The sequence below is a fragment of the Xiphophorus maculatus genome, chromosome 17, assembly GCF_002775205.1.
Source record: "Xiphophorus maculatus strain JP 163 A chromosome 17, X_maculatus-5.0-male, whole genome shotgun sequence".
In the NCBI taxonomy this organism is placed as follows: domain Eukaryota; kingdom Metazoa; phylum Chordata; class Actinopteri; order Cyprinodontiformes; family Poeciliidae; genus Xiphophorus; species Xiphophorus maculatus.
In genome coordinates, this window is record NC_036459.1 from 19,996,233 (window position 1) to 20,013,518 (window position 17,286).

The 17,286-nt window shown below is 38.9% G+C and overlaps 1 protein-coding gene across 4 annotated transcripts in view; it reads right to left on the minus strand.

Annotated features, from left to right (window-relative positions):
* The window catches only part of tmtc1 (transmembrane and tetratricopeptide repeat containing 1), a 128,608-nt gene that overhangs the window by 11,276 nt on the left and 100,046 nt on the right, over positions 1–17,286 (minus strand). For 3 of the 4 annotated variants that reach the window (XM_023349870.1, XM_023349873.1, XM_023349871.1), the window contains 6 exons: positions 14,569–14,677; positions 13,195–13,297; positions 10,947–11,082; positions 9,672–9,816; positions 9,450–9,587; positions 2,378–2,500 (listed from right to left, as the gene is read on the minus strand). In XM_023349870.1, coding sequence (XP_023205638.1) covers positions 2,378–2,500; positions 9,450–9,587; positions 9,672–9,816; positions 10,947–11,082; positions 13,195–13,297; positions 14,569–14,677 — 754 coding nt within the window. Of the gene's footprint in view, positions 1–836; positions 2,121–2,377; positions 2,501–9,449; positions 9,588–9,671; positions 9,817–10,946; positions 11,083–13,194; positions 13,298–14,568; positions 14,678–17,286 lie in introns of those variants that run through there. The other variant, XM_023349872.1, reaches the window with a different exon arrangement.

Here is a 17,286-nt window from a genome sequence, read left to right on the forward strand (position 1 = left end):
AAGCTAAGAGTCACCGTGCTGAAAAACTGAAGCAGCTCCAAGCTGCCCTGGCATCACAACAGCGATTTCTTTGGGCCTGGGTCAAAAGAAAATACCACCAAAGCAAGCTACGATGTTAATGTTAATAGCTAAACATGGCAAACCTTCTACTGAAGATACATTTATCAAAACTGTGTTATGAAAATGGTGGAGAACATTTGCCCTGAGAAGAAGCAAGAATTTGCGAATGTTTGCCTGGCAGTAACAGTGTGGCACTGAGAGTTGAGGACATAAAACTGAGTGTTTTGAACGATAACGTCTGTCACTATCAGCAGTGAAAAGCCAAAAGAACATTTATGCACCTGGATTTATGGCACTTATTTTTATTAAACTCTTGAGTAAGATTTGGTTATGAACCTGTAGATGTGATACAAACTATTACTTTCTGAAAGATATTGTAAATGACAAGAGCAAAATTCACTTGTTTTAAAATTTAATAATAACAGACAATTTTGCATTACTTATAACTCCTGTTTAAAATGTTCTTGAGGCAAAGATATTTTTAAACTCCTGTAAATTTAAGGTATTTTATACAGTTTGTTCAATGTTATCTGACTCTCCAGATATGAAAGAAAAGCAGAATTTCTGCTTTTAGAGTTGCCTGAGTGGCTTATATTTGGTTATTTTGTCATTTGAAAAATAAAGATAATTGTGACAATGAAAATTGTTTTTGTGTATTTGCATGAAACTTTTGTAGTTAAAAAATGTCCGAACAAACTATTGGCCCCCGGGCATCTTGACTTTATCAAATCTGGCCCTCTTTGCAAAAAGTTTGGACACCCCTGCACTAAACAGTAACTTCAACAGACTGCATACACTTTGGCACATGCACACTTTCATATTTTGTAATAAAAATCTAAAGTTTTAGCTGCCAAACTCTGGTAGAGTTGACACAGTTACACTTGAACATTTAAAAGAGTAAGTAGATCTTTAAGTCAAATGGCAACAATGAACCAAACAAAACTGTTCAGTAAAACACCAATCCTGTGAGCAAATTATTACTTAACGCAAAAAATGGGAGTGATAAGGTAACAGGGTGATAAGTCACATGATTTAATTTAATGGCATGAACATAGAAAGTAACATGAAATGCATTTAGTCAAATGTGACAACACAGATGTGCAAAATAATTAAGAAAGAAATACTGGGTGACCTATACCTATTGCCTTTACAAACACAAGGAATACAGAAGTCAAATAATATTAAATGGAAAAAATAAATATCTACACATAAAGTAATCGCTATCTTTTCTCTATGCTAAATATAATACAGGCTACAAATATTTTGAATGTGAATGATGGTAATTTTGAAAACTCTGTCCTGATATCTGCCTGGTTTCTCTCTGCAATAGTCTTTTTATCATGCATCACTGATATGGCTTCTGGGTGGATAAACCTAAACACGTGCGCCTTCAAAATGATCTTGCCTCCGGATTATTCCCTCTGGTCTAATGTGTCCTTTCTGACTTTGCTCTTTCTATTGTGCAATAAAGATTAATTTTAAAAAGTGGAAAGTGAGCACAACTTCTGTACAGAAATTAAAAAGGATTGGGTTTATTTCTGGCATCAACTAACTAGCAAGTTATATAACACAGGAATTAAAATTAGTATTCTTTTTGACTACCTTAACATGACATACTGGCATGGATTAAATAGTTTTCATTTAGCTAGCATTATCTGCATGGAACAACATTACTCAACTTGCACAGTTTGTTTGGAAAGGACTATACAAAGTTTTTTTCACCTTTTATTGGCTCTGGTTGGTTTGATGAACATGATTCTGACACACTGTGCAGCATTGTTCAGTAACACGTCTCCCCTCAGTGATTCACAATTAGCATGTATTACACACGCATACTTATATTTAAATATACCTCAGAAAAACATGTTGCCACATATTTCCAATAGATTAAGCAGTTGCAACAGCTGAAAAAAAATATGGTGGACAGAAGCCACAGCTATGGGAAGGTTCTGAGACATGTCCCATGTGTACCCCTGTCCATTACACCCATACTGCTGTTGCTATCCATCAGGTGATGGAGTGTCTAACTTCGACACTGTGAGCTGCAGCAAATGTGGTGTCTGCAAGGAGAGGGGAGGAAGAGAAGCACCTTTTTTTAAATTTTAATAATTTTGGCAATGATACAAAATCAGAACAGAAGTGCTTGTGGTGAGAGTACTGGCTCTCTTACTGTGTTCTGAAATGCAAAAACTTAAATTTGATTTATACCCCATTTATGGGGGGACACCAAAATTGACACCAAAACAGCAGGGAAACATGGGGAAAAAACATGGGAAAGACAAATTTGAAAAAAAACCCCAGAGGGAATAGACATTACCTCAAAGGCTTCATCCAGCTGGTTCATCTCTCTCAGCTGGTTTCCTTTAGAGAAATGCAATTCTGCCCTCACTGTCAGATCACTGGGATTCTGCTGCAGGGCCAAGTCCAGAGCCAATAGAGCCTGACACACATACACGCACACACATACACACACACACAAAACAATGAATAAGGTTACATTTCTGCTACATTTACCAGAAAGTTTGTCAAAGGAGCGAGAAACAAAAAGAAGCGATAAAAGTCAGATCTGTCATTGCAAGGCTAAAAAGACAAAGAAACTTAATAAGCACAAGCACAGACTCCATCTTCTTTATTAGTTCTGCTGAACTGTTCAAAGCACGTTACAGCAAACTGGTTGACCATTTTCATGCATGTCTAGGACTATGTATGTCCATCATAGTTCCAGCAGAAACATAAATCAAATTTTATCATGATGAGCAGCAAAAATGCCTTTTAAAATGATCACTGGTGATTTTTATGAAATAGAATGCGTGAAAGCAGAGGAACAGGATGAGTGGCAACTGCTCTATAACAGTTGGTTGCTGATATGATATAACTTGACTGTTTCCATGGAAACTGCAGGAACAGAACCCAATTACTGTTGAGAGTTGATTGTTTGTGACAGAAATCACAAACGCTGTGAAACAACTGAACCACTGTACTTGACATGCAGTCAAGTCAAAGTTTATTTACATAGCACATTTACAACAACCTCAGCTGACCAAGGTGCTCTGCAACAATCACAAAATCACTGAAAATAAAATTAAGTGACTTCTGGTTATGGTGGCCAGGTAGGAAGACGTGCTGAACCTCGCTCTGCTGTTGCTGTTGGGATAAGGACAAAATGAAATTGCTGTTCATGTAAAAATTATGGGGAAAAAGGGATAATTTAATGTATAATGCATAACTTGACTAAAACACATAAAGATAAAAGGTTTGGTCTGAAAGGGAAAAGGTTTGGGCTGAACAAGGCATCCAAACTTAGGGAAAGGTTTTCATTGTTTTTGTTAGTAAGCTAACGAAAATATGGCTCTGCAAGAAGGAAAAAACGAGTCAGAAAATAATAAGTCTAATCAAGTTCTGGCCACCCTGGAGTCCTTAAGTTACAAGTTTTCCTCGAAACTTGATCTTGTAGTGATGGTGACACTACAAGATGTGAAACAGGAGATGAAAGGCTATAATGAACCTATGTCACGAACAGAGGGCCGTATTGCTACCGCAGAAGACGAGGTGGCTAACCTATAAGCTAAAAACAAATAGATGGAAGACAAACTCAGACTTGGAAACAAGGTCTCACTTGAGTAACTTAAGGCTTGTGAATTTGCCAGAAGGCGCCGAGGGACCAGACTTATGTGCTTTTTTGGAGAAGTGGATACCCAAAGTATTGAGGAGTGAAATGCTGCAGCCCTCCATGAGTTTAGAAAGAGCTCAAAGAATTGATTCGAGAGTGGACAGCGCCTCCCACCCAAGGACCCTAATAATGAAGTTCCTCAACTACAGAGAAAAGCATACTGTCATTTGAGCTGCACAAGATAAAAAAAAAAGACATCTACTACAGGGAGCAACCAGTCCGCTTCATCCCTGACCTGGCCACGGGAGTGCACCAGCTGAGGAAAAGGTTCGATCCGATCCGGAAGGAGCTGCAATAAACTGGGCATTCGTAATGAAGTAACTCACCCTACAATGCTACTAGTGACTTATGAAAGCAAAACACTAACATTAAAAACACCTTGGGAAGCAAGTGAGTTTGTCAAGGAAATCCAAGAGAGCATGGCACACACAGAGCGCTAAGTAAAGCATGATGCCTCAGATTGGGTAAGGTCCGTAAATAAACAAAATCCTTATTCAACACTTTCCAGTTTGCTGTGCATTTGATTCAGTTTGTTATATATTTGTTCCTAAACAAAAATATGTAACAATAACCACTTAAGTGTGAAGTTGCCCTTTCAATTGTTATTCAGTATTAGTGGGCTGGAGTTAAAAAATGTTTAGTAGTAACCAGGGTGATTCTAGGATCTGACCTTTAGGGGTGCTTAGCCCCCAGCAGGGCTAAGACCCATGAGGAGATATTCGTTGGTGCGGTTTTCTAAATCTAACTGATTATATACATACATTCACAAACAAAATTAAGAGACATGTCAGTAATTCACAGAACAAAAGAACAATGTTCATTTTACTCAAACATATACTTATAAAGAGTAAAATCAGAGAAACTTAAAATTTTTTCCAGAGCTGTATAAACTCAGTTTGAAACAGAATCTCTAGACCACATTATACCTGCCAACATCTGCTAACATTAATGAGACACAAGCAGCTGTGGAGTGACTCAGTCCTAGTGTGGTCTGCTCTCCCAGAAATGAAAATAAAATCTACCTAAAACTATGCATTTAAAGTCATTTGAAGAACATTTTACTTTTTATAGGGTTAATAAACCTAACACCAGTTTATTATCAAGGTAGAAGTTCAGGTTAATGACTAGTGAAAATGAGTCATTAATCTGAACTTTATTTCAAAATCATATTTAGAAATTGTATTACCCTTATTTTTATCTGAACGTTATATGTCCATCTATGGAAAAGTAGACATTATGAGTCAAGGTTTTAATATTTTAGTTCACAGTTTATGAAGTGAGACAATCATAGTTTCAATACCAAACACCTTTCTGTTCCCACAGAAACAGCCCAACCCAAACATTCTGGGCTGTTCTTTATCTATCCATTTATCCATCCATCTTCTTCCGCTTACCCGGGGTTGGGTCGCGGGGGTAGCAGCTTCAGAAGGGAGGCCCAGACTTCCCTCTCCCCGGCCACTTCTTCCTGCTCTTCCGGGGGAATCCCAAGGCGTTCCCAGGCCAGCCGAGAGACATAGTCCCTCCAGTGTGTCCTGGGTCTTCCCCGGGGCCTCCTCCCGGTGGGACGTGCCCGGAACACCTCACCAGGGAGGCGTCCAGGAGGCATCCTGACCAGATGCCCGAGCCACCTCAACTGGCTCCTCGCGATGTGAAGGAGCAGTGGCTCTACTCTGAGTCCCTCCCGGATGACTGAGCTTCTCACCCTATCTCTAAGGGAGAGCCCAGCCACCCTACGGAGAAAACCCATTTCGGCCGCTTGTATCTGCGATCTCGTTCTTTCAGTCATGACCCAAAGCTCATGACCATAGATGAGGGTGGGAACGTAGATTGACCGGTAAATCGAGAGCTTTGCTTTTTGGCTCAGCTCTCTCTTCACCACGACGGACCGGTACAGCGCCCGCTTGACGGCAGACGCTGCGCCAATCTGCCTGTCGATCTCCCGCTCCCTTCTTCCCCCATTCGTGAACAAGATCCCGAGATACTTGAACTCCTCCACTTGGGGCAGGACACCCCCCCCTGACCCGGAGAAGGCACTCTACCCTTTTCCGGCTCAAGACCATGGCCTTGGATTTGGAAGCACTGATCCTCATCCCGGCCGCTTCACACTCGGCTGCGAACCGCTCCAGTGAGAGTTGCAGATCACGACCTGATGAAGACAGAAGGACCACATCATCTGCAAAAAGCAGAGATGAGATCCTAAGGCCACCAAATCGGATCCCTTCAACACCTTGGCTGCAACTCTGCAATATTGCATGGACATCAGGGGCAGTTCCCCTGGATTGGCAGACTGGGGTGGTGGTCCCCCTGTTCAAAAAGGGGGACCGGAGGGTGTGCTCCAATTATAGAGGGGTCACACTCTTAAGCCTCCCTGGCAAGGTCTACTCAGGGGTCCTGGAGAGGAGGGTCTGTCGGATAGTCGAACCTCGGATTCAGGAAGACCTGTTCTTTAGTTTTATCTTATTTAAGTGACTCCAGAGAGGTTTAGGGAATTAATTACAAAACACAACAGTCACTAATAAAACTTCAAAAAAGACCAATAAGAGTAATTAACAAGGTTAAGGACCAGGATCAGACTAACTCATTATTTATCCAAATATTTTGCACATATACACAATTTTGTTCTGAACTACAAAATACTCTTCAAATAAATAAAGCCAATACTGTACACAATTTCATTCATAAATATAAATATAATTATAAATTAAGTACAGCATTGCCACTGAAAATTGCAAAAAATCATTAAGCATAATATTTTGCATTGCAAATTGTCATCTGAATAAAGGTGCTGATGATACAAGTCTGACCCTTTATAGCTGGTTAAAAAAAATCTATATGATGGTCTTTACTGTTTTCTTTAGAGCCTGGTTCTAGGCCAAATTTACCACAGGGGCCCGTGCAGACAGTGTTTTTATGGAGACACTTAAAAAAGAATTAAACAAACACAGAGCAATATTTTATCATTTAATAATGTGAACAAAGAGCCACTTGTGTCTCCAGAGATTCAGGTTGCAGATCCTGATTTAGTAGATGGAAAGTGTGATCCTATCTCCATACAGCAGCTAAAAGGGCAGTACCATCATTTTTAATTCATTAAATTAATTTTTATACAAAATAATTTTAATGTATTTTTAATAATACCTTAAAAAGAAAATTGTGAAGAAAAAATATCTACCACTGAATATTTAAAAAAGACATTTATTTAGTATAATTTCATTAGAACCCCTCTTAGCCCCCATCTAGAACCGGCCCTGGCCTGCAGGTCTGGTGTATTTTTGCTTAGCATGTTTTTTCTTCATTGATAGGTGGTGAGATTATCCAAACTGGTAAACCACATTAATAAAATATTTGTGAAATAATACATTAAATGACCACAGGACAATTATTGATAATATATCAACATTTTTGAATAAAACACACAGAAAGTAATGTAATGTAGGAAATATTTATGTATTTACTGTTAATCTATTATAGTATGATTTGTTTTTTAAATGGCCACTTGTTTTGGCTAATGCCATTATTTATTAAATATCATCCAAACTCAACATTCTAAGCAAAGAATCAAACCACAATAGTCAGCTAAAATCACAATAAGAAACTGAATCAATCATAACTAAATGTTCTGTACCATATCAGCCTCAGGAGATGATTGAGGATGAAGAGACGATTTCTGGTTCTTAAGGTTCTAACGGGTCTGCAGTTCCTCTCCTGATCCATTCTCTCTATCATACAGCAGCACACTGCGCCACAATGGACACATTTGTTTTGTCGACAGATGTACACAATATTCATCCTCTCTGAAATTGTTCGTCTTTTCACTCACGTCTGTATTTTTGAAAGCGTTTTTGCTTCTAAGGACATGGAATCGGGTCGAGGACGTTTTAAAAAAGATGCGAGTTGATAGCAGCTGACCGCGGCTGCGTAGTGTCCGTCTCTAGGCAACCGTGATGGCAGCTTCGGTCTGTAGCGTTCTGGGGTCCTTTAGCTCCCGCCAGGAGGATTTAGCTGACCTTAATATTTCCTGTGTTTTATTTTGGTCATTATTGTTAAACTTAGTGTTGATGTGTGTATGATAGGCATTTCTATCAGACAGTTATCGGTTCAATACGGGACGAACATTTAACGGGCAAATATGGGACGACTCCGTTTTTTATGGGACTGGTGGCAACCTGATTCAGGCGTGCTGAGATACAGTTTAAGTGGTGCTAGAGCACCACTAAAACAGGGCTAGAATCGCTACTGGCAGTAACAGTGATATTTCTTGCAGCTTAGGCTAAAAGTGGCTCTACTGATCCTCACTTGGTGTGGATTGGTTCCTGGCAATAATCTGAGACATACAGTACAGTAGTTATTGTGAGTGGGACTCTCCCAGTTTAGGGAAGTGACTTGGAAGAAGGGAAAAGTTTGTGTTCCTATGTGTTCTAACATCCAATTGCTGTAATATTGAGCAGTCCACTAGTTTTTTTATTATATGCCTCATAGCATAAAATGTAATTTTATTTCATGGAACTGCAGAGGTCTTTACTGCCTCCAAAAAGCCAAAACTAATCATGAATAGATTAAAAGAAATTGACTCTAAAATTGTGTTTCTTCAGGAAATGCATCTTCTCTATGAGAACAATTTAAGGATAAGGAGGAGGTGGAGGGTCGATATTTGTATGGTACTGCTTATCTTTCATTCTAGAGGGGCTATGACTAATACACAGGCGTCAAACTCAAAGCCTGGGGGCCAAATGTGGCCTGCCGCAGCTTTTTATGTGGCCCTCTAGACTCTAAATTACATCAATAAGTCCTTCCAGTTTTTCACAAATCTGCAAAATTCACACAAAATCAACAAATTTCCAAACTTTTTCCGATTTCACTGCAAATTTTCTTAAAATTGGTCAAAAACATTGAATCCGTAACTGATACGACAGGTGAGTAACATTTAATATCATACATTACCACAAATATTGTAAAAAATCCTTACAAACATTTCTAAATGTTCACCACAAAATCTGTCATTTTGATTGTAAAAAAAACCCTAAAATGATCACAAAATCCCAGAGGAACAGCTATTTAATGATATTTTCACAGTTTCACTGGTTTTATCAATATATTCTGGCACAACCAGCCCTTTAAGAACATTCTGATTTTTGATATGGCCCAAAGTGAAAATGAGTTTGAAGCCCCTGATCTAATACAAGAATCAGTCCCAGTGCAAATTAAAACAGCATTAAAGACAGAAGAGGAAGGCACCTAATACTTAAAGGCTGTTTCATGTCAGAACCTCTAATTTTAATTAATAAATATGGTTTTAATGTAATTCTTATAATGATCCCCCAATTATGCGTGATCCTTAAAGGATCCTTAAAGGATCACGCATAATTGGGGGAGAATTTAATTGTTCATTATACTGAAATATGGACAGATCAACCGGAATTGATCAGTCACACAACAACTGCAGAGCTGCAATTCATAGAATGATGAACGAGCTGAAGTTGCTGGACGTATGACGAGAGAAAAACCCAGCTGGCAAAACTCACTGCTGTAACTTCCAACCCTAACCCTGCCCCCCACTTTCTTTCAGGTGCTTCGTTAAAACTCATAATTTACTTTTAAATAAATGATTATTTTTATCTTTATTCACAGTTTTGTCTCTTCATTCGCTGGTATTTTACTATTACACTCCACCCTTATCCCTAGACTGACTTGGGGACTTAACAGAGGCACATATACACACCTCTGTGTAGTTGCCACGCTTGCTGTAGATGGCAGAGAGCAGGCGGTAACATTCGATACAGGTGGGCTCTCTGGAGATGATGTCCAAGGTCATCTTCTCTGCCTCTGAGCTCCGCCCAGCCATGGCCAGGACCTGAGCCTGGGACACATAACAGATGTGTCAATTCTGTATGTAAGTAAATAAGAATAAGCAAAAAATGGGTTGTGTGCATTTTTTTTTTACCAAAGCCAGCCAGATATCAGTACTGTCTGACTGCAAGGTAGCAGCCTCTTTGTACACATGGAGTGCCTCCTCATAGCGGCCTGTGTTGTAGTACAGCGCTCCAAGAGGAGTCAGGATGTCAACTTTCCTGGTGACCATCAGAGCTCTGCAGAGGTCAGAGGTCACCATTTTAGCTTTACTACATAGTGACTACATAGTCTGTAACTAACCAGTCACTCTTCCATTTGCATTTAGACTTTAGAAAATCATTCTCAAACATATGAATCGTACACAGGTCAAGCTGAACTGGTTCAAAACTGAATGAGCTAGTAAAATGAAAGCAAGACCTTTCCTCAGAGATGACATGTTTGGTCCAGGTCAGTGAGTGATAATATAAATAAAACTGATAAAACCCTCATTTTGCTTTCTTTATGAAGAATAACATTAAGCACTGAGGTCTGGTGACTGTGGAGAACATTGGAATAGAATGATCTCAGTTTTGTTTCACACACCACTGTCATAACTTGGTGTGGTGGATGTGGTGCGGCAGACGCAGCAGACCCAGGATGAGGTAAAGATGGTAATTTTAATACTGAATAATGTTCAAAAACAGTCCACAAAGATTCTGGCGGCACGGCTGAGCGGAAACCAGGGCTCACACCGGTAGCAACAGAATGATAGCATGGCAGATGAACAGGCAGACAGAAATCACACAACACGCGACGAGGACCCGACAGAGACGCAGACACACAGGTGGCATTAAATACACGGGAGGGTAATCACAGAAATCAGACACACCTGGGAACAATCAAGGGGAGGACAGGACAACGAAGAGACTCAAGGACACAGTAAACTCTAAATAAACACAGAAAAACACAGATCCTGACAACCACTTTGGTTTTATGTAGTTTACAACAGACTCTGACTCCACTAGCTCCATGTGACAGCTGAAATCGACACTCAATAGGTAACATAATTAACTTTACTCCAATCTGTCTGTCCAGTTTGTCTAAATGTACAAAGTTGCTCCAATTTGATCAGCTATTTAGTAAATACTTGGCATCATTGGAAACAGTGCAACACTATTTTTTATTAATAGTGACTGAACATTTCAAAATACTTTTATTGTTTTTTATTTTATTTTTTGTAATGAAAACACAGCGGCCATTCAGAGCACCACAACATGATCTGATAGCTCCCTTCAGAAACCGTAAGTTTGATCCCTCATTTCCCTTTCTAGCACAGATAAAGTAAACACACACAGCAGCTTCCACTTGAAGTAAAGCTGTTTTTCACCTCTTGTACCACATCTCAGCTTCCTTGTTCTCATTGGATGACCGAAGAAGACGGCCCAGGTTCACCATAGCAACATAATGTGCTGGCTTAAGTCGTATTGCTTCCTGATAGTGAGCAGTGGCTAGATGCCCTTCTCCTGGAGAAAAATAGTCAAAAGTGAAAGGAGAGAAATTAAAGGATGACTTAAGGGAAAACTTGTTGCAAATGTGGATGTGGGAAAGATGGGGAGAAGCAGAAATCAAAACTTTAAAAGAAGTCGATAATGATCTTTAGAATCAGATCAGAATGGTTTCATATTCTCTCTCCTACTATTAACTTTTTACCCTCATGAAACTTGAAAATAATCCTACATCAGTTTATCTGTTTTTCTTTTTGTGTACTGAGCTAGGTTCTGATTCTGCTGGCGATTACGTCCTGTTAAAAGGGAGTTTTTCTTCTCCACTGTTGCTACATGCATGTTCTGTATGAGAGACTGCTGTAAAATCAACGACACAATACAATGACACAATGCAGGTCCAGGAGGAGTTAATGCTCCAAGTCAATGGCTTGATGTAAACTGCTGTTTTTTTTTTTATATATATATATAGAAACTTTTTAAACAATTATTAATTGAGCATATTGTCGTATGCTCAATACGACAATATGCTAGAAACACCGTTGTGTTTCATATCTAGGATCAGTTGGAATGCATGTGTAATTGAGTTGAAATAATTTTTTGTAAAGTGAATTGGACATTTGTTGTGAATTGGTACTATATACAGTACAGACCAAAAGTTTGGACACACCTTCTAATTCAATGGGTTTTCTTTATTTTCATGACTATTTATAAGGCAAGAAATCCCACTTATTAACCTGACAGGGCACACCTATGAAGAGAAAACCATTTCAGGTGACTACCTCTTGAAGCTCATCAAGAAAGTGCAGAGTGTGTGCAAAGCAGTAATCACAGCAAAAGGTTGCTACTTTGAAGAAACTAGAATATAAGGGGTATTTTCAGTTGTTTTACACTTTTTTGTTTAGTGCATATTTCCACATGTGTTATTCATAGTTTTGATGCCTTCAGTGTGAATCTACAATGTCAATAGTCATGAAAATAAAGGAAATTAAAAGGTGTGTCCAAACTTTTGGTTTGTACTGTATATGAATTGAATTTAAATGTGTTAAGGCTTTTGAACAGACAAGTGCCACCACAATTGGAGAAAAAAATAGAACCTTACTGATAATGAACTCCAGAGTGTGTACTGGGTTGTGGGTTGGTTGTTTGACATGCTGTCTCAAGCCAATGGTTTTGTATTAACATTTTTTTTTTTGCCCCCTCTGTCTTGGAGGTTAACATGGATGTTGAAATCTCCAACAATGATAAAATAGTCATAATCAGTACATATGACACATAGGTCACTCAAATCATTGAAGAATTGTTAGATCCAAGTTTAGGTTCAGGTTTTTTGTTGCATTTATTTTTATTGGTTATGGCGTTTCATGGATCTTACAGTATTTTACCGTGTAGGGGCCAGACGCATTTTAGGAGAAGATAGGTGTAGAACTAATGTTTTACCTTAGGGGGTTTTACTGGAGGGGGGCCCTTTCTACATCAGATTTCAGATATCCAGAAAGACAGTGGTGAGGATGTTGGCCGGGTATCAGTGTAATCCATTGTTTAAGTCTTGGGACCTTTATGAACAATAAACTGTGTTACAGTGTGAGTTGTTTTCATCTTCACTTGTTCACTATTATTTTCAGTAATGTGAAAGACCTAAGGACCAAGAACACAGATGAGCTGAAGACCGCTTCCCACTAAAGCACTGTGGGCTTCCTGAACCCCTGAGCAGAACCACAGGCTGATGACCTCCATGTACAGCCCATGTACTGTATAGTGCATTGGCATACTGTCAGTAGGACCCCGTTTCTGCATTAAAATCCTTTTTATTGGTCTAATGTGAAACCCTAATTTTCTGAGAGAGAGCTTTGGGTTTTCATAGGTTGTCAGCCACATTTATCAAAAATGAACCGAATTAAATGCTTGGACTACATAATTTTGTGTAATAAAACTAAAAACGATTTAATGTTTTGACTTGAATTAGTGAAATAAAATAACTTTTCAATGAGATTCTTATTTATTATCATGTTAACTTGTTTAAGAAGAAACTGGGAGTTACAGGGCTTCAGTGAAGCAAGGAAAAAGGGATGGCTAACCAGTGCATGTACACACACCGTGCTCTGGATCAGACTGGGAGAACATATAACTTACCTGTGTCTACCAAGAAAACACCATAGTTGTTATGTAGGTCGGAGTTGTCTGGGCAGTTTTCTATGCCATTCAAATACACTTTGTTTGCCTCAGCAAATCGTTTCTGTGAGAGGACAGAATAAGATAATGCTTTATTGATCCTCTAATGGTGGAAATTTTGTTTGTCACAGCATAGGACACAATAAAAATTTAAATAAATTAAGTAATGAGAATAAACACACACAACAATAATATATAACAATGAGCAGTGATTATGGTAAGGACACACCCCTATTGCTAAATATATATTCAATATTTAAAACGCACAGCTCTAGAGACTATGTATGTATTATAAAGTTTGATAGCCTCAGACAGAAAGGACTTGCTGTAGCGTTCTTTAGCACATCTGGGCTTCAGTAATTTTGGTTATGTCTGCTCCTCAGGCTGTCCACCATGCTGTAAGGGGGATGAAAGGCATTATCTTTGATAATTCTCCAGCATTCTGTCTCTCATCACCTCTTCAAGTGCAGCCAGATTGATCACCACAACTGACCCAGCCTTTCTTATCAGTTCGTTAAGTATGTTTGAATCTTTCACTTAAACAGCATATTACACACACACACACACACACACATATATACAGTGAACCCTCGTTTTTTCGCGGGGGTTGTGTTCCGAAAAGAACCAGTAATAGGCGAAATCCGTGAAGTAGTTACCTTTATTTTTTACAATTATTATACAGCATAATTAAATACTCTACATTGAAACCAAAGAACAAAAACTGCAAGCATTTTCTGAACAAATAGAACGCTTTCTTACAAATAACTATAGTAAAATAATCATTTTAATCATCAATACGAAGTACAGTAGGACAAATTGTGACTCGCGTATTTCACTGTTCCTCTGACTGTGACGCTGCGGCCTGACTCCGCTCTCTAGTGGCTTTTTCTTCTGAAGCCTGTGGTGCAGGTGTGTTTTTTCGAGAGAAGAACATAGTTATTGGTAGTTGCTGTCACTCTTTTTTCTTCTGGGCAAAAATATTTGCCAAAATTTGCCAAGCTGTATTACGTATATTTAAATACCGTAACATTATTGGCACATTACGGTATATAGAGAAGTAGCGTGGAGACTGTTTAGCCAATCAGGATGCAGAACACAATGCACTGTGAAAAAAAAAAAAACTGCACAAAAAAATCTGCGAAGCAGCGAGGCCGTGAAAGGTGAGCCGCGTTATAGTGAGGGTTCACTGTACATAATATTATATTCAATATAACTGAAATGAGCACAGGACCACCAACAATAATGTACATTCTAGTAGAACACAAGCCTAACAAATGTAAAATACATGCTTAGAAGCATACATACATAGAGGAAACTGTTTTCGGGATGTTTTACCTGCTCAGCATATAGAGATGCCAAACTGGAGTAAGCATCAGCAAAATGTGGACCATAGTGGATGGATTCTTTCAACAGTGTCTCAGCTTCTTTCTCCTTTCCTTGGGACCTTGAGCACATCATCATCATCAGAGCCGTGCATAACACTGCTGTTCTCTGTCTGCTCATTCACTTTGTTCTATTCTGGTCAAATTAAATGTAATTAGATGAGAAGAATGCAGTGACAAATGTGAGCCCACAAGGTAATCAGGCAGGGTTTATCTTTCTTTCCCTGATTTTTAACTTGGGAGTTTTTTCGGAAGCCACTGCAAACAATACTCACTTTAACATTGTTTATTTTTAATTACGCTTCATAAACAATATGAGAAACATACATGAACACGTAGCTGTCCAGGTACTGCAGTGGAGGACTCATGATTTGGTTGGTGTGTTTTTTTCCACAGCATAGAGATTGGACCTTTCAGCTTCCATTATTAATGTCACTTTTGAGTAAAGCCAGATTAGCTCCTATTCACCATGCTGTGCAACCTCCAAACAAACCAATCAGCGGTGAAGCTGTGTGTAAAGAGATTGTTGGTGTACAGAAACACAGAGAGGAGTCAGGACAGCCCCAGCAGCATAGGCAGGCATTGGGGGGGCATTGCCCACCCACAGAATCAGCTGTGCCCACCCTGTATGTGAAGCTATTTTAGTTTTGTCTTTTCTTTTTTTTTTACTTCGGTTTGGCCAATTTTCCCAATCTCCATTTGTCAGTCATACAATTCAACCAATCAGTGAAGGCAACAAAAATTTCAATATCCCAAAATAAAAACAAAAAAGAAAAAAAGGTTGCAATCAATATAATTACAAACAATGATTCCACAGATAATACAGACTGTAGGCAACCTTATTATAGTGAACAATAAATTCTTTACTTACTGAGCTGAATCATATGTGATCTGTTTGACAGTTTAAGAAGGCTTGATACTAAGAAATATCAGATTATTTTAGACCATGACAAAGTAGGCTACTTAATGATTTTAAAGGCGCTTTTAGTTTTGAGGTTTTCGAACACAATAAAATCAATACTGAACTTTTGCCTACAGCCTTAATTGCCTATTCTCATCTGATGAAGAAAACCCTTTCATTTGTATCATAAGGAGGTTGCATGCCACCTCAGATTCAGAGTCCACATCAGGTGTCTTGGTGCGGCAAAGGAAGGTCTTCACTTTGCTAACATCCAAGAAAGTGGCTTGCACAAGACCCAGGGCATTGAGTGCTTCCATCAGGTCACAATTATGTTTCTATAACAATTTTTCATTTTCCCACAAACTGAGTCAATGCAACTATAATAAATCCTGCATAGTTCTGTTTCGTCATTACGATCTACAGATGTCTTGTTGTCCTCAACAACATAGTCAGCAAAGGCAGACATCTTCTCCTTGATGGCCTTGTTGTGACACTATTGAACTGCGTTAGGATTGACTGGACTTCTGTCTCAATACCTACAAGAAAATACCAACCCCTCTTATTGTTACTGCACAGAAAAAACTATTTAAAGTGTAGCATTGCATGAAGAGACACTGTGAACATCACGAAGCAACAACTTCGTCATAGCCCCGGTTCGGGTATGAAAGCACAAAGTGCCCTCCCCACCTCTGTTCCCTTGCCCGTCAGAATTTGAAGTAACAAAGGTAGCCATGGCGACTAGCAAGCATTGGTTACTCTGCTTTACATATGTGTGATTTATTTGCAATGTGGGCAAAGTGAAATGGGCCTGCTCTGCCCTGACTATTTAGTGAAGGTTTGGTGTTGAATGAATGACTGTGTCAGACTGGTAGCAGTGCTGGGAAAGCAGGAGAAGCTAATAGTACAGGTAATAGTACAACATATAGTGTAACGTAATACTGAAAGTGTGTACTCTCTACATGTTCTATATAGTTGTACCCAACTGTAATGACAGTTGCTATGTCAGTTGGTAGTGGTTGCTATGACAACTATAATAAACAAGCCAGAATTTTAGAGCCACCTATCACAACACAACACAGAATAAGAGTATTATTACTTATTGTTTTGAAAAAAAGTCTCCAGAGGAGTCTGAATAGTCAATAAACATAGCAACAAAGTGAATAAGTTGACAACAGTGTTTCTTTTGTGCTGGTCACACCCCCACCTGTCAGACAGACTGTTTTTGACACTGTCAGTCAAAATGACCTACAACAAAAAGGTCTAGCAGAAGGGTTTCAAACAGAAACCCTTCTGCTTTCTGTTTGAAAGAGAGCAGAAGGGTTACAAGTTTTGAGAACAAAGATATGAAGTCCTGCTTTCAAACTGAAAATATAGTTTTCACTTTGAAAACTACATTTTCAAACTGACAAGTAGGGGAGAGCGGGGTATTGTGAGACATTGGGTAATGTGAGACACCCCTTATATCTAGGCAATGGAACAAAATTATGGTCATGTGACCATTATATTTACAAGCCCCTCCCATTCTCCCCTTGCCAGGAAGGTGAAGTTGGTGCTGTCCTGTGGTAAGTATGTTTTTTTCATAAAAATGTGTTTTTTGCACGTGAAAGTAAATTTTCTGGCTATAAACGTAATTAACTATTGTGTCAAAGGAAATTAATTCAGGTAGAAAAATTTATATCATGCATGTTGATGAACTTCCAACATATACAACCATGTGATTGATGCTAGTTCAAGATTAGCCTGACTTGCTAGAGATGTTGTTTTTTATAA